The following is a 20,179-nucleotide window of genomic DNA, read 5'->3' on the forward strand; positions in this document are numbered from 1 at the left end:
GTTGAAAGCTAAGGGTTACCCTTATTTTATTTCTACTGAATTTTTTTAATTTTCAAGAACCTAAATTAAAATTCAACTGTTGAATTAAAAGGAATAGATATGATAAATGAAACAAAATCTATTGAATTACTAGTATTTTATAAAATTAATGAGATAGATTTTATTAATATTCTTGAACTTCTTTCCTTTAATTATATATATATAAAAAAAAAAGTTAGCATTTTTTTGTTAGTAATTTAAAGTTTTTCATTAGGAAAAGGAAGGCCGATAATTGAACTCCTAAATTATATGGGCAATTCTATTGAAGGCTAGTGCTCCATTGACTTACATTGTTATTCCTTAAGAGTTTTTAAATCTTAATAAATTTAATCTAATTACTTATTAGCTGCCCCAGTAACTCTTAAATTACCTCTAATTTCTAAATAAGTTTAATATTCATCTCTATTAATTGTCATATGAACCCATAAATTTATGCTTTAAGTATTACATAATCTCTATGGATTGCGTCCAGCTTGTTTATCAATAGAGAGCATAAATAAGTAACCAGGAGATGACTTTGTTTGTTTACCAAATTCGTTGAGATATTGAAATCAATTGTTGCTTTCTTTAGTGATTTGAAATCGCAATTAGATCAACGATTAAAACACCAATTCATTTCAGTAGGACATTGGAAACTTGTAATTTGGTGATTTTTTGGACATAGATTTTGAATTTACAATCGGAAATAATTGTAAACTTATTTATGGATAATCACATTGAAGTCATTATTTGAGAAAGTTTAGCATCTGGACACTTATTATAAGGGAAATTTTATTTGTAGTCACTGACTTGAAGCATATTTTCCGTTACTATCTTTAAATTAATTTATATAAAAAAAATTCCTCATATTTTAATTTCAATACTGCTTTTATCTTTTTAGTTTGATTTTAAGAAAAATTTCTATTAGTCTATGAATTGATATTATATTACTATGAACTTTTTAAATTCATAAAAAAAAAAAAAATTAAAATTTATGTTAAAATTCTTGTCCAAAACTTTAGTGTTACCAAAAATTTTAGAACTCGGTTTTTTCTTTTTGGATCAAATTGAACTCAAAGTTTGAAGGATCTGAAATTTACAACTTCTACAAGTTTCAACTCATAGTTCAATACTCGCAGGATCTAGCAAGCAAGCAATTATTTTGAGGCAAAATACCTTTTCAAACATCAGTTTATTTTCCCGGTCAGGTGAACAGAAGGAAGATGTTCAGGTAGAAAATACAGTTTCAATAAGTAGTAAAATTGAAAAAAGATTAACATTTTCTTTAAGCAACATTTATACCGTGTGCAATGAATTAGGACACCACCACGAAGCTGTTTCGGGTAGTTACCAATGTCTTTGCTTCTTGAGCTATCAACTTCTCAGGTATACACGAGGCAGCATGATATTTATCCAGGCTGAAACACCAGTCTTTTTAAGCAGCTCAGATACCCCTTGTCATTTATATGTATGTGCGTAGACATCTTTTGTCAACAATATTACGTTCACAAGCAAGTGAAAATATATTATGCCTAACCACACCTGTTCAGACAAGCAATTCCTTCTTCTAGATAATCCTCTCTGCTAATCCAGAACTCTGGTGCGTCCTGCAAAAACAGATGTTATTCATGAATTAATGATAAAAATAGAAGTGTCGATAAAGTTAACTGGTCGCTTTGCCTTTCTCTATTTTACACAGAGAGCAAGGAGAGGGAGACAATTACCTTCATAATTCCAGCAAGAACTGCACCTCCAAGGTAGACCATATGCTTTCTTCGTGGTGGATCTTCAATTCGCAACCGCAGCTTCTGTTCATCATGGACATATCATAAGAAAACAACACAAAAGTAGGCTCAGCTCACAAGTAGAAAATCATGCCCATGTTTCCTCATAAACCCCCTTCTATATTCAATCTGAAAGAGCAATATTTGTCCTGGACATGATTATCGCTTATGGAATATTTGGGGCACCTAGAAGTTTTGAAAGTTCAAAGCTTGAGAACTTGTACCAAAAAATCATAAGCAACCTACATCAGCAAATGTGAATTTATTAAAAAATTTGTCTCAGTGATGTTCCTTTTTTTGCCTTTCAAATATGTAGTTACAGTTTCCAATCAGAAATGAAGCATGTTTTATCTGTTTCCAAATTGTAAGTCAACGAATAGCAAAGAATCTCCTTTGCAAATACAGGTAGAATAGAACCACATAAAAATAGAACTACATAACTAATTTGATTGGCAATTATTTGTCTTTCTAAGGGGATTTGGAACTTACCTTCAGCCCATCTTTATTTCCCTTTAGAACAACTTCAAGATAGCGATCGAGTATTTCTTTCTCCAGGCTGAACCAACACATAAAATATTCAATGTTCTAGTTGCCAATATTGCATGGATTGAACAAGCAAACAAAAGATGTATAAATCCTTAAGCCTTAAGTCTCTTATGTAACTTAGAAAAACCAGAACAATGTTATCAATAATCTTCAATTATTTTTGTTGCATTGCGCTCCATTTAGTTATCTGTAGTTTAGTCAAGAATGTTAGACAGAGACCTAGCAAAATGGTCCCACCAATGCTCAGCCATAAGTGCATCAAAATTTAATGATGCATAGCATATCCAAAGTGAAATGAGTATAATATTCCAAGTCATCAAATTCATACAAATCAAACCCCATGTAAATCATAAATATAACATGATGAAAATTATTTAAGAAAAAAGCCAACCAGAAGACAAAAATTGCATCAGAGATATTACCGACTAGGTAATCCAGGATACATTGTGCTCCCTCCACTTAATACTATATGCTGGTACAGCTGCAGAGTGTAAAGAAAATTGGCATTGAGAATTTCATATCAGGGAGTCTAGACGCACAAAATAAATAAATAGGATGGCAAGAGTGAGGCCCAACAGTTTTCTCCAACTCCCTCTGGCGCTACAACTTATTCAAATTTAATCTAAATTCTAACAAGAATTCATGTCTCCATTATGGCAACTATAGAAAGAGCTCTCAACCTTAGTCCTAATCACTTAGATTGTCGATTTATTATAATTAACCAATGAGAATTTACGACATAGTTAACAGATGCCAAAACATATATAAGAGGTGCAGTAAATGAAGGTCAAGAATGCATGCATAAAAAATTTGAAATCCCGATCACTGTAGTTACTATGCTCAAGTGAAAAAGAACCACAAACAATTATGACACGAGACAAGATCCTTCGAATAATCCCAAACTTGCAGGAAAACTAAAAACCAATTTGCTGGTTGCATTCTCTACAATTTGACATATGCATCGATTAAGAACAAGTTCTGAAATTGAAAATAATAAAAGAAGGTACTGAAATACAGAAATCTTATCTTTATCTTTTGCAAGAAAAAGAGAGGATATTTTATATATCAAAAAATCTGCCTGTTAAAGTAACAGTTTCAACAAATTTAAACAAAAAAGAAAAACTGTCCATCCTTGCCAAAGAGAAAAAAAAGAACTTTAAATGAATGACTATGCATAATGGAAGTACGGTATTAATGAACAGTCCAAGTACCATCATCCGGTTGTCAATATCCATTTCCTGGATGCAGCGGAAGACCATATCAGCCATTCCATCACCTTCAATATCTATAAGTTCCTGCAAAAAGGAAATGCCCAAAAGTTTCAGAATCTCCAACCTACCAATATAGTCTTTAATTGCTGGCCTCCAGCATGATGGTCTAGAAAAACTTTAAAAAAAAAATTAGAGCTCTGTTTATTATGTAAATGTAATGAGCTGCACCTCAAGTCATATCAACAGCCAAATTTATCAAAACCCAATTTTGCATAGCAGACATTTTGACTACCTGAGCTGCTACTCAGGTTCTGTGCAAGAACAAAATGGTTTTCCTTGGAGAAAAATAGATCTACTAATTGGTTTTCTCACACTAATTCACATAACCTATCATGACCATGTCGAGTACATGAAAGAAATGAAAATAAATTGCCAATAAATGCCTAGATGGATGCTGTAACATCTCACAACTAGACGGCCACTTTATGGTTATGTGCAGCATGCCAATCACATTGAAAAGCTTTGTATGGAATTGAACATGACTACAAATCAGAAAATAAGACTTACTGGTGTAAATAGAGCCTCAGGTGCCTGGAACCTCTCGGTGCCTACTTTTATCACCCTTCCATCTGGCAGCTGATTGATACAACACTTGTGAGTATATTGTCAATAATCGAGTATCTAAGCTGTTTCCAAAAACAAACAAGCTAAACAGTACCAAACAATAACCTGAAGTACCATATAACTACAAGCTTCTATGACATTCAACGTAATAAATGAAGTAGAGCTGGAACAGCAGATGGTTGGACTCTAAGCATATACTCAGAGGTCCCAGGTTCAACTTGCCCAAGCAGTAGATGCACGTGATGTAAATGATTGATATGTTCAATTAAAGGAAAAGGGAAGGGAGAAACAACAAGGTAGATGATGATGACACATGAAAGGTACAATATAAAAGCCCATGAATGTTGAATAATGCTTCTTTAGATCCCAAATATAACAAATAAGCAAAACTAAAAAAGAAGGTTGCAAATTACTAAAAAAGAAATCAACATACAGTATAATTCTTAACAAGGATTGTGGTCTCAAGGCCCAATTGATACTCCCTCTTGTAATCATAACTGGAGGGAAATAGAATTAGTATCCAAATAACATATTTTAATGATTCTCATACCATAATAGTACTGCATAACATTGTCGATTCACCTTATATAGCAGAGCTTTTCTTTAATTTCCCTAACAGCCTCGAAATCAGCAGTCCTATTCATGGCATACCTACAGTAAACAGTCTTGCTCAGTTAAAAGGAACTCCCATCTAAAGAATAGAATTAGTGTTGACCACATTTATCATACCAAAGTTAGCCCTCACCCTCTCCTTGAAAGTAAATCAACAAGATAGGAGGTAATGTGCCGACCAGCTACGTTCATTCGCTTAGTCAAATGTGGAAATGAGTAGCCATCAACAACAGGAACCTGGAGAGAAAGGTGCAGAATTTGAGTTTAAGGAATTTCACAAATTTCATCTTACCAAAAAAGCTAGTTAACCCGAAAAAGATGACATGGGAACATGTAGGGGAACCAAAAAAGGCAGAAATGCATAGCTTTAATCCTGAAACAGTTTAAAGAAGGTTCCTGAGTAGCTTACCACATGAGTCACACCATCACCAGAGTCAATGACTAATCCTGTCAGTAAACCTGTGAGGATTTAAAGAAACGCTGAAGCATATGTAGAAAGAGAAGGACTAATAAACAACGAAAGTAGTAGCTAAGCAATAGCAAATAACCACAAATAGACCAGCTTCAACCGGAAAAGAATACATTAGTATCAATATTTTACAGGATTCAGAAGGCAGATCTCCAAGTCATCACATTATGAAAGACAATATGTCAATTAATAACTTTAAACCTTCAATCATCTCCACAAGCACCTTGAGCATACAAAGTTAAAACAGCTTGGATCTGAATGAAGACACCAGCAAAGTTGTACTTCTCGAACATGGTCTCAACCTGTATTATCAAGTCAAAATCAAACATGAGAAATGAGATTATGAAATAAATGAGAACAACACTGATGATACATAATCAATTACCCAACATCACTACTGGACCAATACCATTTTTTCACGATTTTTCGAGGGATTAAGAGGTGGATCAGTGAGTAAAATTTTACATTCTGTAGGGTCTATCTGTTGAAAGAGAACGAGGGACAATGTTATATACAATATAATGAAATTATACTACTTCAATATAGAAAAAAGAAAGCACAAGATATTTACTTTAAGTTCATTGAAAAACGCATGATCCCACACATGACCCATGTCATCCCAATTCTGAACTATTCCATTGTTAACAGGATAAGATATATCCAGCTGATGCCTCAAGTCAGCACAAGCTTCTCCAACAACAGCATCCTAATTGAATAAAGCAAAAAAAAAAAAAGCACATAAGAACTAAGTGTACTCTGAGATTGGGAAATCACATGAACAGAATATAAATGAGGCTAATAAACAACATAAATCATCACCTTCAACTGTTCTTCCATGAGTGATTCTTCGTATCTTAGCATGGGCCTTCCTACCACGCAAGGGAATACAGAGGTGGGAAAATTCTCTCCAGCAAATCCACACTTGACGTACTGCGTTGAATAAAGTCAAGTTAGAATTGTCCGTAAATCATAAAAATGCCACAATTTAATTCTATTTCTCGAATTTATTCTATTCGGAAAGCTCATAGTTGCTAAAATTCAATTCTCTCGTAGAAAAACAATACATCTTTATAATAAATGAAATCATATTTAAAAAAAAAAGACATGATCGTGCAATAATTAAACTCAATTGAATTATTTAAGCATTGTTTGGAAGAAATCATGTCCAGGAATGGAATTCTTGCAAAATTATGTCAATTTTGTTAAACAATGTCTATGTTACAGAAAAGTGAAGAAATCAACAAATGAATTGAAAAAGAAGCTATCATAACGCAAGAAAAGAGTTAAAGAGGAAAAAGCACTAAAGAGCAGATAGAAAATTGATCTAATCATAAAAGACTGATTTTGGTTAAGTAAGCAAATGAAAAAAATTTGAAAATTGATTTTTGCAGGTATGAGTGGATCGGGGATCGGCGATTGAAGAAGTTGGAGTTAAATTAGAGGATGCATATAGAAGATACCCCAGTGCCATTGTCGCAAACGATGACGTTTCTGTTGTCCATTGTATGCTTTGCTTCAACGTTGGAGCTTGGAGCTCGAAGTGCTCAGGTTCAATGGCTTTCTGGTGACAAGTCACTTTTATTTAGTTGGAATGAGAACGCCAACGACGTCGTGTGCTCTTTTTCTCTTTTCTTTTTCCTTTTCTAATTGTATCAAATAATGAAGCTAAAATTTGCGGATTTTAATTAATTATTGTGTTTGGTGTGTTTTTAAACAATTACTTGTTTTCTTTGAGCAGTAATTTTAAGTAATTATTAAAATGACAGGACTGTAATCTTTTGTCTAATTAATTATTGATTTTGATGGGAATTTATGATTAGACAAATTTAATATTTTTTAAAACTCAATTCCCGTATCTAATACTAAAGAAAAGAAAAGGAAAAACATATATATATATATATATATATATATATATATATATATATATATATATAAGTATTCATCAATAACAATTAAACATATTATAATAATGTATTTTCATTTTGCTAATAGAATATATACTGACTCATTAAGAAAATAAGTTGAAAATAATCAAACCATAACCATTTGATTTTGTATCTTCTCCTTTGTTATATTAAAAGTAATAAAGTTATTATTAAATCTAAACTGCCAAAAGGGTAAAAGTGAAGTGAGAAAAGAGAAAAGCAAGATTGGAGATGTGTAATTACAGTGAAACTAAACTAAATCTATTGTGCATAGACGATATATTTTACATTCATAAATTCTCTAGTTTTAGTGTGGACAACCGAAAAGATGAAACATAATACTGTCCATCCTGGTATTTTTGAACAATTGTAGGAAAATAGCAATGAAGTGATGTCTGTCTAGTACTAGAAATAGACATGGATTTAACACGACATTAAATCCTGTGAGATCTAAAATCATGTGATACACTGCGAGAATATAGGAATTTTGTTGTTGAAAAAAAAAAAAAGAAAAAAGGAAGAAACAACCATGTCAACCTGGAAGCAGCAAGTTTTGCCAATTTAAGGGAAATCCCAAATCCCAAATTCAACAAATGTCATGATATTATTCGGTTACTGTCCAGGAGGGTAGTTAACTAGGAATCAACTAATATTTCCACTAATTTGGGTTGGCTGTTAATACGAACAATTTTTTTTTTTTTTTCCTTTAAAGGTTTTAGCACCAGCTTCTTCTATTATTATTGTTATTATTATTATTATTTTCCCATTCTATCTGTTCTAAATTTTGATAATTTTGTTCACAATTTTCCCTGTCCAGTGAGCTAAATAATCATTGGTATTGCGGTGGTGGTGGGATCATCAATCATTAGCCATGGGTTCCGTTATTATGGAACCAGAAGACATTGCAATATTTGCAAATCATTTGGATGGAAGCAAGAATATCACCACAATTTGCACAAATTTAGCAAAGATATCTTCAGGGGGTATATTTCAGCAATCGGATCCTTTGGCCTATTGGGTCCCTCTTCTTCTCTTGCAAATGAGTCTAGCCTGTGGAACCTTTCTTCTCATTTCTAAACTTCTCAAGCCTCTTGGTTCACCTATTGTGGTCAGGCAACTCCTTGTAAGCTTCTACTCACAATTCTCTCCTTATTGTTGCTGTCTATTTTCATTCTTAGAAATCTTTGTTTCAAATTCAAAGAAATGGGTACAAGCATGCATGTTCTTTCTTTTTTCTTCTTTTTCTTGTTTCTAAATCTGATATTTCATTCTCTCTTGGTATTTGATGGGTTCATGGTTTCCCAGGCAGGCATAATATTAGGTCCATCACTTCTATGCAGGAGTCAAGTCCTTGCAAATGCATTTTTTCCTGTGAGAGGATTCATAATGCTGGATATAGTAGCTTCCTTCGGCTTCATACTTTACTTCTTCCTTGTAGGAGTACAAATGGATCCATGGATATTTAAACATCTTGACAGAAAGGCTGTTGGTCTTGGACTCTTTGGGGTCGCCGTGCCTATGGTACTAAGCAATGCCTCGAGCTTATTCATATTGTCCCATGTCAATGTAGACCCCAGCATTGCTAGATCACTTCCTTCGGTTGCTCAATCTGAGTCTGTGTTTGCTTTCCCAGTTATTGCTCACTTCTTGGCAGAGCTCAAGATTATCAATTCTGAATTTGGAAGAGTAGCATTATCTTCTTCCTTTGTAGCAGGCTTATGCAGTTTCGCTGTGATAACATCTAGTGTCCTGTTGCAACAATCCGGAGACTATTACGGAGCACTTCAAATCCTAACTAATGCAGCTGTTCTTCTTATTATTATCATTTTCATCATACGCCCTGCAATCATGCGGATGACAAAGCATAATCCGGAGGGAGAGCTGCTGAAAGAGAGCTATGTGATCTGGCTACTTTTAGCAGTCTTTCTGACCGGTTTCCTCAGTCATGCACTTGGTTTGCACCTTTACTTTGGACCTCTTGTTTTTGGGATAACTATACCAGCAGGGCCACCAATAGGCTCTACCCTAGTACACAAGCTTGATCTTCTCACCAATTGGATATTTATGCCACTCTACCTGGTAAAAAATGGACTGACAACTAATATATTCAGCATCAAATTTAAGAACTATCTGATAGTGCAATTCATTGCCATCACCAGTTCGTTTGGAAAGTTCTTTGGGACATTTATAGTTTCCCGTTTCAGCAACATACCGACCAAGGATGCTGCATCACTAGGCCTTGTAGTGAACGCCCAGGGCGTGCTTGAGCTTGGAATGTTTAGAATGATGAAGAGAAACATGGTACGTTTAAAGTTTATAATTCTCATCGCAATGCAGGGTATTTGACCACTGCATTAATGTATTTATTATGACTATAAGCAATTGTGAACAATGTTAATGGCTATCACCAGTATATTCATATTAAAATGAATGAATAATACCCCAACTAACATGATGAATTGGCTTTCTGATGATATTGCAGGCAATAGACAATGAGGCTTTTGTGATAATGTGCATATCCATGATGCTCGTAACAGGAGCTATCACACCCCTCATAAAACGCCTGTATGATCCTGCAAGGAGGTATGCCGTTTACAGGAAAAGAACCGTTATGAATTTAAAACCCAATTTTGAACTCAGGGTGCTAGTTTGTGTCCATGAAAACGAAAATGTTCCTGCAGCCATCAACCTCCTTGAGGCCTTAAATCCCACAAAAAGAAGCCCTTTATATGTTTATATTCTCCACCTTGTTGAGCTTGTTGGCCGTGCAAACCCCCTGCTCATCCCACACAGATTGAGCACTAGCACCTCTAAGAAGGTAAAAAACTCGGAGCCTGTGATTAATGCCTTCAGAAGATTTGAGCATAGCAACCCTGGTCGCGTCACCATTTATCCTTTTACTGCAATTAGTCCATCTAAAACAATGCATGACGATGTTTGCACAATGGCTCTAGACAGAAGGATTTCCCTTGTCATAGTTCCTTTCCACAAAATTTTTCAAGCCAGTGGTGGAATGGATTCCAGCAGAAAGGCCATTAAAATCACAAACATGAATGTCCTTGAAAAAGCACCTTGCTCTACTGCAATCCTTGTTGGCCGTGGGCTTCTGAATGCTTCAAAGCCTATCATGAACAGCCATTCTAATTATCGCGTTGCTGTTCTCTTCTTGAGCGGACCTGATGATAGAGAGGCACTGGCCATAGGTGCACGAATGGCTGGGAATCAGAACATTAACCTGACAATAATACGGCTCCTTGCGAATGGAAGTATTTCCAGTGACGGTGCAAGTGACAGGAAGCTTGACAATGAAGTGGTGAGTGAGTTTAGAACTGCTACAGCGGGAAATTACCGAGTGATGTATATAGAGGAAGTGGTGATGGATGGGACAGGAACTATTTCAGTGATTAGATCAATGGAAGACCAATATGACCTTGTCATAATGGGTAGGCATCATGAGAAAAGATCGCAACTTTTATCAGGACTCACAGATTGGAATGACCACAAGGAGTTGGGAATAATTGGAGATTTTTGTGCTTCAGCACAGTTAATGAGAAACACCACAATTTTGGTGGTGCAACAACACACCAATATTGCAAAGGAAGGTGCTCGAAATGCTAGAAGAAAAATTAGTGACAGAACTATGAGAGATGGGGAAGCAGAACATCTTCCAATTTATAATAGAATTGTGTAGTATTCCTCCAAAAGCCAGACCACTTGTGATCTGCATATGGTAGTTAGACACTTTGAAAAATGAAAATTCTCAGATTGGATTTCGTAAAGTCTGACGTTTGCTACCTTCTGCCTCCTGATGATTGATTTTGTGATATTTTACCTTAAGCCATTTAAAGGACCAGTTGGGAAGAAAGTCAAGAAACAAATTAATGGTTAAATTCCTAAATGTACTGCCACTTCCCAGTTTGGAGAGCCAAATTTCACTCCTCAAGCTTAGCTACCATCAATTGTATGATATGTTGCAGACATGCTTCCAGGGTTCATCATTGGACTCTATACATTTGTCAGAAATTGCTTCAAGCAAGAATAAAATAGATTCTGATTTTGAAGAAGAGGAAAGCAAGGCCGAAAGTTCAGAAGATATGACTTGCAACATGAGAGATGATGCTTCTCGAATCTGCTTGATATGTTCAACAGCAATGCTCATCTCTTCTGCATCAGCTAAACACTTCAGCAAAACAACATGGGAATCTGAATGGCCTATGTCATGAGCGGGGCCACAGAGCAACTTGGAAGCTGCGAGAAATTGACCTATATGGCCATGTGTACATCAGTAAACAAAGAATATGTAAAGCCCTTAACAACCCAGAAAAAGTGATTGAGAAGTAATAAGAACAGTGACATCACTTAAGAAAGCGAATCAATTTATAGAAACACAAACACACATGGTTATATTTATGAAAAGCACACCTTTTTTGCACAGGTTTATAATGAATGTGCTCAATAACCTTTGTGCCAGCTTGGAATCCTGATTAATTGATTTACTAAAGATCTCAATAGCAGCATCAAACTTGCTTTCTTGACAGAGCCCTTTGAGAATGGATGTGTAAGTTGTAGCATTGGGTGCTATCCCTTTCTCCAACATGTGATGAAAGAGCCTCATAGCCTCTTCAACTTCAGCAATTTCTGAGAATTTTCCAATAAGAATATTATAAGTTTTTATATTCACTCCACATCCGACTACAAACATCTCATCCCAAAGCTTCTTAGCAGGACGCAATAGATCTTCTCTACAGCATGCTTCCATTAAACAGTTGTACATTGAGATATCTGTGCCAAGCCCTTTCTTTTTCATCTCCTGAAGAACCCCATAAGCCTCTCTTATTTTCCCAGCCTTGCATAAGAACGAGAACATCACATTATAACCCTCCAGATCAGAGAAATAATCTTTAGAAGACAAGACATTGTATACCTCTAGCATTTCGTCAATCTTTCCATGCCTAGATAGATTTCTGCTCAAATTGCTTAAAGTTAAAAGAGTTGGTAACATCCCTTTTCCAATAATGTAATGGAAAAACAACATCGCAGTATTAGGATCAATGCTTGATACAGATCCTATCAATGCATTCAAAACATCAACTTCAATAGGAAAATCACCATGCACAATAACTTCACCTATTTCTTTCGCTTCAAGTACCAATCTCTTCGCAATCAAACTCAAAATAAAATCCCTATAATCATTACTCCTCGGTGCCACCCCTAACTTTCTCTTCATCTTTAACACCTTATTAATATCAGCTGAACTCCCTGATAATCTAAAAGCTTCAGCCACAATCCTATATGCCATAAAATCTGGTTTACAGTTCCTAATCCTCAATTCATTCAATACCCACAAAGCCTCATTTACTCTTGAAGCCTGACAAAGTCCATGAACAACCAAAACAGCAATAACCGACCCGTTGATCACTGAATTACCTTCCTTAACTTGATCTAACAGATTCAAAACTTTACTCAAATTAGCATCTCTACAGAACCTCCAAATAAACACACCAAATCCAACAGTATTAAAAGCAACACCTCTCAGAAGCATTTCATCAAACACTTTTAAACCCTTATCGAAGTACCCATCAGAACCCAAAACAGCTAAAAGAGAGTTACATATTTCAGGCCCAATATCTAAAGTCCGTGATTTTGCCTCACTAAAAACCAAATAAGCATCCTGGGTCTTTCTCCCTCTGATCAAAGAACTAATGACAAAACGCTGCGTTGAAGAATCGAGAGTTAAATTCTGGTTTTTGACTTGTTTTAAGACATACTCAATAGCATTAAATTGACGAGAAAGAGAGAGAGATTTGAGAATTGAGTCATAAGTAAGTGAATTGTGAGTGAACCCAGGTTGTTGTGATGCCCAATTAAAAAAACCGAGTGCGAGTGAATGGTGAGTCAAGAGACAAGGGTCGATTACTTGAGCAACGAGTGATGGACTCAGTGAGTCACGGGAGACGATTCTGTGTAGAACTGACTCCAGTGAAGGTGTCCATGGGCGAGTTTGAGTTGGGCTTCGGCTATTTGATGCAGAGATTAGAGCTTGGCTTATCCGAGTGGCCAACTCGGTTGCGGGTCTCATCATTTGAAATGGATGAACTGAGGGATTGACAGTCATCCGAACCCGCCATTCTCTTAACAAGTTCAAAACTTCCGTTAAAAACGCACCGTTTCAACCAACAACTTAAAATCCACATAGATATATACTTTTCTCTTATACTTTACCAACCAATAATAATTATTTGCAAAATAAAATTTTACTTCTTTATGAAAGGAAATAAAAATTACTCTTAGAACAAATAAATTCAGAAATATTTCCCCCTGTTAGATAGGCCTTCATCAATTCATCAGAAAATAAATGACATTTATGTTACTAAAATTTAAACATCATTAAGATACAAACCTCTATAAATAACATTAACACTAACGTTTTCTTTTTGTTTCATTGGGCTGAATTATGTGTACAAACAAATGGGTTTTGGGACAACCCATGTGCAATTTGAATATACATATATAAAGAACCACCTTAGCATTTACAGATATGTAGTGGTTCTCAGGCTAAATCTGTACAAGTGTCTGTCTCGTGATACTAATATTAATCCCTTTGATGCAGAGCCTATGTTGGTGCCTGCCTCTTGATACTTATATTTTCTTCTGCTGACTTCATACATCATCTATATCTGTACAATATATACACTGGTGAGAATTTAACGCAAACAGATTACGAGTAGGATCTGATCAACTTAAAATTCTGAAACGTTCGAGCTTTGAACAGGGTCCCCAATAGATATCCCATTGTAGTTTCTTGTGCTGGCTTTGGTGAAAGAGTCAAGTTCTGTTTCACCTGTAACCTAGTTTGTCCGATCTGTCTGCAAATTGAATCAACAATCTTGGGGTCAACTGGGCTACCTGTTACGTCTGTGACATAGAATGTGTCTTTGGCTATACCGCCTTTTGTTGAAATTTCTGCTCTCTTGATGCATAAACTGTTTTCTCGGAATGTTCTGGTAATGTCTGAAAGAAGTCCAACACGGTCCTCTGTGCATAATTCTAGCTCAAGTCCCTGTATGATCAAGTATTATATCTGAATAGCAAGTGAACAAGTCTCATGGGTGAATTACAAGTTTTATGTATAGTTCATACCTCAGATGCTCGCCTTTCAATAGCAGCTTCAAGACATTGTATGACACGTTCTCTCTCAGCATCTGAGCTTATAGGGAGTCCATCGACATGTCGGATATAGAATTCCTACAAGCAAATGGAATATTGCTGTTTAACTATTGACCCGCAATAATATTTAAGTTAGTCCAAAGACTTAAAAAGTGCATTTAGACTTGATTGTTACCTGATAAGCTTCCTCCTTCCTTCCTGCATTGACCATTCCATGAAAAACTACATACTCCATGTCCGTTAAAGTGCAAACAATGTCAAACAAAAGTTTAGGGCGATCCTTTGACCTCATAGTAATCACAGAGTAATCTTTCTCGATGTTCAACACGGTAACATGAGGTCTTGAGCTCTTATCCTCGAGCCTTCCTAGTCCAACCCTATCGACCCTTTCATAGTCCCTATCGGCAAACATGATCTGATGCAATCTTCTCTCTCTACTTGTTATCCCAGGAGGTGAAAGAGTCATTTTTGCTGCTTTTAAATCATTGTTACCTTTGAGAACATTGCACAGCAATTCCTTTATTGTCGAGAGTCTCTTTGGATCTTTAACCGCACACCCTGTGGAATCATCTGTGACATGAACCACAGCAGCAGCCCTGGCATTATGGGTCCATATCTCAGCATTTACCACATTGCAGCGAAGATCCGCCAGAACTGCACATACTTCAGACAATAATCCAGGCCTGTCATTACCGCTGAGTTCAATTGATGTATGGTCTTCAGAAGGCATCACACCAACAGACCCTCTCAATGAAGGAGCAAAGCTTGCATTACTTTCAAGTCTCTGCAGAACCCAATATTAACATGGAAAATCAGTAAAAGAATGAATAGTATTTGACATTTCAATTCAAGAGAAAAATTATACCACAGAGTGCAGCACTGGAATTTTTTATTTCTAGATGAACATTACTTGAAAATGAAGGAAGAGAGTTTAAAAAATGTAAAGGAAAAAATGTAGGTTTTCAGTTCAATCCAACATACAGCGATTTAACTTGCCTTGACAGTTTATAAGCTCCCCAAGGATATACTTGAAACGTATTAGAATTGACATAGTAATAACGACATCATAGATCATGCTCAGGGCAACAAAAGATTGTAATGCAATAACCAAGTCATCACCAATTTATTCTTCGCATTTTTTGCTATGAAAAGTTGATGTAACTATACTGCTAAACTGAAAATCATTTCACTCTTGCAAAACAGTGCAAAGAAGCTGAAACCTGTTTCTGTTTCTTTACTCCCATTTATCAGAAATCAAATGATAACGCGAAAAGCATGTCACAAAAATACCAAAAGCAACAGCAATAAATAAGTCCTTACTCTTTGTATATAACCAATCACTTCCTTATCTCTGATTTTGTTGCCATCTTGGTCTATCACATTAAACACTGAGAAAAAATAAAAGAAAAGATATGAATAATAAGACCAGGACTTTTCAAACTGTTGATTTAATTACAATCTAAGCGATTGAAGAAGAAACCTCACCATCCATAAACCATCCTCCATCAGATGATATATATGCTTTTTTTATTACAAGGTTCATATCAGTAAGCACTTGTACGACTTGGAGTAGTATTCCATGCTTGTTGACACTGTCAACCTACAAAGGAAATCAATTGTCAGTATAACTGAAAATAATCAGAGAATTAAACAAATAGTCGATAAATAATGACCTTAAGACATATCCATATGCTAATTCGACCAAATAATAGGTAGTCTTAATTTGCCAATTAACTTGCATGCCTATATTAGAGGAACTTATTTAACACCTGTATATGTCTGCATATAAATATTTGCTAGTTCAATCTAATTACAGTAAACCAAAATCAAAATTATGAGAAAATCATGAGGTTTACCTGAATAACAGTGGCGTCCTCACAAACATCGTTGTCAATCACAACTCTGCAAGCAAGAAGCAATTAAATTAGAATTTATATACCATGAACACAACTGAGAAGGAAAAAAAGAAAAGAAACAGGCAAGTCAAACCCTCTCGATCTTTTGATTCATTAAAGAATTTAAAAAATTGCTTATGTTGAGAAGAATTTAGTAAGTTTGACTAAGAGATAGAAGTCCTGAGTCTCTATTGGGGTTGCCAAGAAAATTCAGAAAAATTAAAGTTTTAAGAATAATAAAAAAAGAAGTAATTGAAGTTGCATAATTTCATAAGTAACTAAAAATTGACTTTTCTTTTTCTTTTCTTTTCATCCATCTTTCCCTTGATCTCTCAGCAACAGAACAGCATGGGAAAAAAAAGAAAAAAAGAAAAAGAATAACTTGCAAAGAGCGGAAAGAGCAAACTTTTTTCTTCAAAATTCATCTTCAAGATGTAAGAGAGAGAATTTCAAAGTTCCGTACACCCTCCAAAATCATACAAAAACATCATCAAAACAAAAAAAAAAGAATACAACCTTACACCCAGCATCTGCAACTAAACTTAGATACCCAAAAACAAAATCTAAAGAAGAATACAAAGAAACAGGTAGCACCTTGGCGGGTTCATCCTCCTGATAAGCTTAGCATATTCATCATCCATGTCTTGTTGAAATTTCCCTCAACCGAAACGAAGAAAACAAAAACAAACCAAAACCCTCTAAAAGATAAAGAATTTTGAGAAAGACCCAAGAAACAGAATTTACAAGAGAATCAAATTATGCGACCTCCAAAATCCGAGGAAAATAGGAAACCAAAACAAGACGAGAGAGAAGGAGAAGTACTAAAAAAAGTAAAGCAGGGAACTTTTAGGAAACACATGATAATTAATTAAGTAAGGAAGTAACAACTCTTCCTTTTAAATCGTGGCCGTTAAAAACGTGTTGAGAGATTATTGGACGGAGTAGCGGTTAAGACGATGTGGATGGCTGACGGGTTCTGAGTGGTAAGTGAAGTGAAAGTGTGCCGTTTGTTTTTATAGTTACTGAAGAGAGTGGGGAAAAGTGACGTGGCAAATGTGCACGTGCCATGTAGATTGTGTTCGTAACGGCTGCTGTTGCCGGTGTTTTTGGCGGCAATTCTAGTGACGACTGGGACCGGTTTCCTTTCTGCTGCCCACGTCATTGAAATGGCTTTGTAATTTATCTGTGTCGGTTCCTTTCTGGGCCTGGTAAATAATTAGCACCACAAAATCTAGAAAAAGAATTTTTGGAAACGCCAAGTATAAATTCAATAAAAAATTTAAAAAAATAGGTTTGATTTTTTATTTTTGTTTAGTTTTACTATATGTTTATGCTTTAGGTAAATTTATAGGATAAGTGAGAATGAAGTTAAATTATATATTTTAAAAATTTGCTCTCATCCTCTCTAACCTTCTTCCTACTGTTCCTAGGGTTTAGGTCTGCGTTTGGGGCGGCTTCTGGTGGCTTTGCCACCGGCAGGCAACCCTCAGTTTCGTCTCACCTTGCTTTCTAGTTTTCCTTTGTTTATATCTAATTAAAGTGTATCTAGTGATGTTGTTGTCTTGTGCTGGGTTAGTTGCTAGCTTGTTTTTGTTCTTTTGGTGCAGGTTTTGGTCGATCTTGGCCCCGACCTAGCCAGTTGGTGCGGCGACGTCCGCCTCCTTAGCCTACCGCTGTCCTATGGGTGTTTGTCTTGTGACAGATGTAGGCGATGGAGAGGAAGAGTTGCTGGTTTTCTGGGTTTTGATCGGTGGAAGAAGGAAGCTCCTTTTGGGTCTTGTCTTCCTGCCGATCTACTCCCCAACCACCGTCGGCAGCTTTAAGACATATCTTGTGGGTTTACTGGTGCTGCCGATAGCGTCTGGTGGATGAGCGTTTAGTTGAGAATCCTTGATCTCTTGATCTCATGGCTAATGGTCTGGCGGTGCGAGAGTGGCCATGTGAGGGTTTTACAAGGCCTATTCTGCATTTTTCCATTTATTGTTGGCCGTGGAGCAGTTTCATCTATGGGTTTTCAGCCCACTCTTATGGGTTTAAAGGGCTTTGAGCCCTATTATTGAACCTCCTTTATTTGTAATGATGTCTGGGACTTATCAGTTAGTCCTTCAGCTCCTCTTGTACTCTCTTAATAGGAATATAATTTTTAAATATTTTTCATCATTTTAGTAATGTGTTGCACAATTCTACAAGTAAGGTTTCCTGTCATTTTTTCTTGCTTTTCTTTCTCTATATATCTATTTTATATGTCTTTTTCTTTTTCTTCTCTTTTTTTTTTTTCTTGTGTTCATCCTTTTATATAATATTTAGTAAATTAGTAAATTTCTACTGACTTCATTCCAAATGGGGCATTTATGAATTTTTCTTTAAAAAACTATAATAATATAATTTTATAAAATTCATAATATAAAATAAGCTTTACCCAAATGAAATGTGGATAAAACAAATTTGAAAAATATCCCACTTGAAGATATACTAACTAATAATATGTTCAAGAGAAATATTTTTAGATTTTATATAAAAAAATTATTAATAATAGCCAGATGAAATGTGGATATGACAAATTTAAAGAGGCTACATATCCATCCCTGTCATAAGGAATCCACCGGATAACATATGATCCTATTATGTATTGGAAGATCAGACAAGAGTGATATAAAAGCTATAAACGTGGGTTCCTTTATGTTCTTACGATTTACATACAAAAATATACATAGCTATCAACCATTTGAAAAGTGCACCATAAACTGCCAGTTAACCTATCCTCCTCCTTCTTGCTACCAAACTCCCAACCATACTTTTCTTCATTATTTAATAGGGTTGGCTTTTGTTTCTTTTGTATGCAACAATTTTCCACCTTCCAAACATAAACTCAACTTCTTACAAGTGTCTCATATAATACAATTATCCAAAAGGTGTGTTTATAATTTCCCAACGGCTAATTTACCATTAAATAATTGTATCTAAATTATTCAAAAATAAATAAATAAAATGCACGATAAAAAGTCACCATTTTTTAATATAAATTTCCATATAAATGAAAGAATGGACTTTAGTTCAAAATCTACATGCTTTATTCAAATTAAAGAGTGTTTTACTAGTATTTTCATTTTATGAGAATAAAATATGTTTATAGTTTGGATTTCTTCGTTTATTAAGTAGTAGTATTACATAGATCAGTGCTCATTGATATTTATTAAATAGAAATTAAATGCTTGATCGATGATTAAATATGTATTTTATGAGGTCATCCAATACATTTGAATTGACCCTTCTAGTGAAGGATACCTCCATCTTTCAAAACCCTACCACCCTGCCATTATGCACCTAAACATGTTATCCATCCATCAGGAGAAGACAAATGGCTAATTAGCAAGAAGCAAGAATCATCCAGATAGATTTGGAGGCAAGCAACAAATATGAGGATCAAAATAAAAGGGAGGGGAGGTTGGCTCTTCGGAATGGTGGGAATAAAAGGGAAAGCTTTATAGGAAAAAAAGAAAGAGAAGAGCCGCCTAAGAGGGGATGACAGGGCCCCTCCTGCCCCTGTAATAATGGATAGGGATGAGCATAGTAGATTAACAATAAGTCGAAACAAAAATTGTAGGGTCCATCCCATTTCGAATAATCAATTTGAGGATCCAAGTGTCCAATTTGAAAAGTTCACTGCGAAGACTGAATCAATCAATTCATTGCTGTGACTTGCGTCATGCACTTCTATCTCCTTTTTCCTTTCTTTTTGGGTAGATATTTTTGTAGGGTTATTCCTCTTTGTTCTAAACTCCTTCCGAACATAAAGGAAGTTTCATTCGATGAGTTCGCACACATGTTGAGTAGGACGCTATTTCATTAGAGATCAAAAATAGAAAATATCATTAATTTATAAAAATTAAGCTGTAATTAACTAAATAATTAATTTTAACTATTTTGA

At 35.3% G+C, this 20,179-nt stretch overlaps 4 protein-coding genes across 7 annotated transcripts; 1 reads left to right on the forward strand and 3 right to left on the reverse strand.

The window, feature by feature from the left end:
• Window positions 1-1,161: 1,161 nt before the first annotated feature.
• On the reverse strand, window positions 1,162-6,882 carry LOC8285309 (actin-related protein 2). Of its 2 annotated transcripts, XM_002512853.4 has the most exons (15): window positions 6,725-6,882; window positions 6,084-6,194; window positions 5,836-5,970; window positions 5,674-5,745; window positions 5,488-5,566; window positions 5,205-5,254; window positions 4,929-5,032; window positions 4,766-4,834; window positions 4,617-4,680; window positions 4,127-4,195; window positions 3,560-3,643; window positions 2,771-2,829; window positions 2,292-2,358; window positions 1,743-1,826; window positions 1,162-1,625 (listed from the first exon to the last, which is right to left on the reverse strand). In XM_002512853.4, the coding sequence occupies exons 1-15, from the start codon at window positions 6,764-6,766 to the stop codon at window positions 1,551-1,553; spliced, it is 1,164 nt and encodes a 387-aa protein (XP_002512899.1). In that variant the 5' UTR covers window positions 6,767-6,882; the 3' UTR covers window positions 1,162-1,550. The 2 variants fall into 2 exon arrangements, with proteins under 2 accessions (XP_002512899.1, XP_025012053.1); XM_025156285.2 differs by lacking the exons at window positions 1,162-1,625; window positions 1,743-1,826 and adding an exon at window positions 1,844-2,044.
• A 468-nt stretch (window positions 6,883-7,350) lies between these two features.
• LOC8285310 (cation/H(+) antiporter 15) lies at window positions 7,351-10,880 on the forward strand. 2 transcript variants are annotated; one of them, XM_048377778.1, is made up of 3 exons: window positions 7,351-8,312; window positions 8,628-9,490; window positions 9,672-10,880. In XM_048377778.1, exons 2-3 carry the CDS (start codon window positions 8,636-8,638, stop codon window positions 10,878-10,880), a joined length of 2,064 nt encoding a protein of 687 aa, XP_048233735.1. In that variant the 5' UTR covers window positions 7,351-8,312; window positions 8,628-8,635. The 2 variants fall into 2 exon arrangements, with proteins under 2 accessions (XP_048233735.1, XP_025011987.2); XM_025156219.2 differs by having other exon boundaries at window positions 7,351-9,490.
• LOC8285311 (pentatricopeptide repeat-containing protein At5g14080) lies at window positions 10,838-13,424 on the reverse strand. Of its 2 annotated transcripts, XM_025156220.2 has the most exons (3): window positions 12,114-13,424; window positions 11,612-12,035; window positions 10,838-11,452 (listed from the first exon to the last, which is right to left on the reverse strand). In XM_025156220.2, the coding sequence occupies exons 1-3, from the start codon at window positions 13,302-13,304 to the stop codon at window positions 11,145-11,147; spliced, it is 1,923 nt and encodes a 640-aa protein (XP_025011988.2). In that variant the 5' UTR covers window positions 13,305-13,424; the 3' UTR covers window positions 10,838-11,144. The 2 variants fall into 2 exon arrangements, with proteins under 2 accessions (XP_025011988.2, XP_002512901.2); XM_002512855.4 differs by having other exon boundaries at window positions 11,612-13,417.
• A 152-nt stretch (window positions 13,425-13,576) lies between these two features.
• Window positions 13,577-18,444, reverse strand: LOC8285312 (ACT domain-containing protein ACR6). The gene is made up of 7 exons (XM_002512856.4): window positions 16,846-18,444; window positions 16,213-16,258; window positions 15,842-15,956; window positions 15,677-15,744; window positions 14,532-15,140; window positions 14,330-14,434; window positions 13,577-14,249 (listed from the first exon to the last, which is right to left on the reverse strand). Exons 1-7 carry the CDS (start codon window positions 16,890-16,892, stop codon window positions 13,908-13,910), a joined length of 1,332 nt encoding a protein of 443 aa, XP_002512902.1. The 5' UTR covers window positions 16,893-18,444; the 3' UTR covers window positions 13,577-13,907.
• Between the last annotated feature and the right edge of the window lie 1,735 nt (window positions 18,445-20,179).

This window comes from Ricinus communis, chromosome 8 (assembly GCF_019578655.1).
Source record: "Ricinus communis isolate WT05 ecotype wild-type chromosome 8, ASM1957865v1, whole genome shotgun sequence".
NCBI lineage: Eukaryota > Viridiplantae > Streptophyta > Magnoliopsida > Malpighiales > Euphorbiaceae > Ricinus > Ricinus communis.

Bases quoted from the DNA above. Each gene is read 5' to 3' on its own strand.
- LOC8285309 (XM_002512853.4), bottom strand. From the start codon at position 6,766: ATGGACAACAGAAACGTCATCGTTTGCGACAATGGCACTGGG. The intron at 6,195-6,724 runs GTATCTTCTATA...TATTCAACGCAG, and splicing joins TTTGCGACAATGGCACTGGG to TACGTCAAGTGTGGATTTGC. The intron at 4,196-4,616 runs GTATGTTGATTT...TGTATCAATCAG, and splicing joins TCCTTGTTAAGAATTATACT to CTGCCAGATGGAAGGGTGAT.
- LOC8285311 (XM_002512855.4), bottom strand. From the start codon at position 13,304: ATGACTGTCAATCCCTCAGTTCATCCATTTCAAATGATGAGACCCGCA. The intron at 11,453-11,611 runs GTGTGCTTTTCA...ATGGCCATATAG, and splicing joins TATAAACCTGTGCAAAAAAG to GTCAATTTCTCGCAGCTTCC.
- LOC8285310 (XM_025156219.2), top strand. From the start codon at position 8,393: ATGGGTACAAGCATGCATGTTCTTTCTTTTTTCTTCTTTTTCTTGTTT. The intron at 9,491-9,671 runs GTACGTTTAAAG...ATGATATTGCAG, and splicing joins GAATGATGAAGAGAAACATG to GCAATAGACAATGAGGCTTT.
- LOC8285312 (XM_002512856.4), bottom strand. From the start codon at position 16,892: ATGGATGATGAATATGCTAAGCTTATCAGGAGGATGAACCCGCCAAG. The intron at 15,957-16,212 runs GTAAACCTCATG...TTTCCTTTGTAG, and splicing joins AGGACGCCACTGTTATTCAG to GTTGACAGTGTCAACAAGCA. The intron at 15,745-15,841 runs GTGAGGTTTCTT...ATTTTTTCTCAG, and splicing joins TGGAGGATGGTTTATGGATG to TGTTTAATGTGATAGACCAA.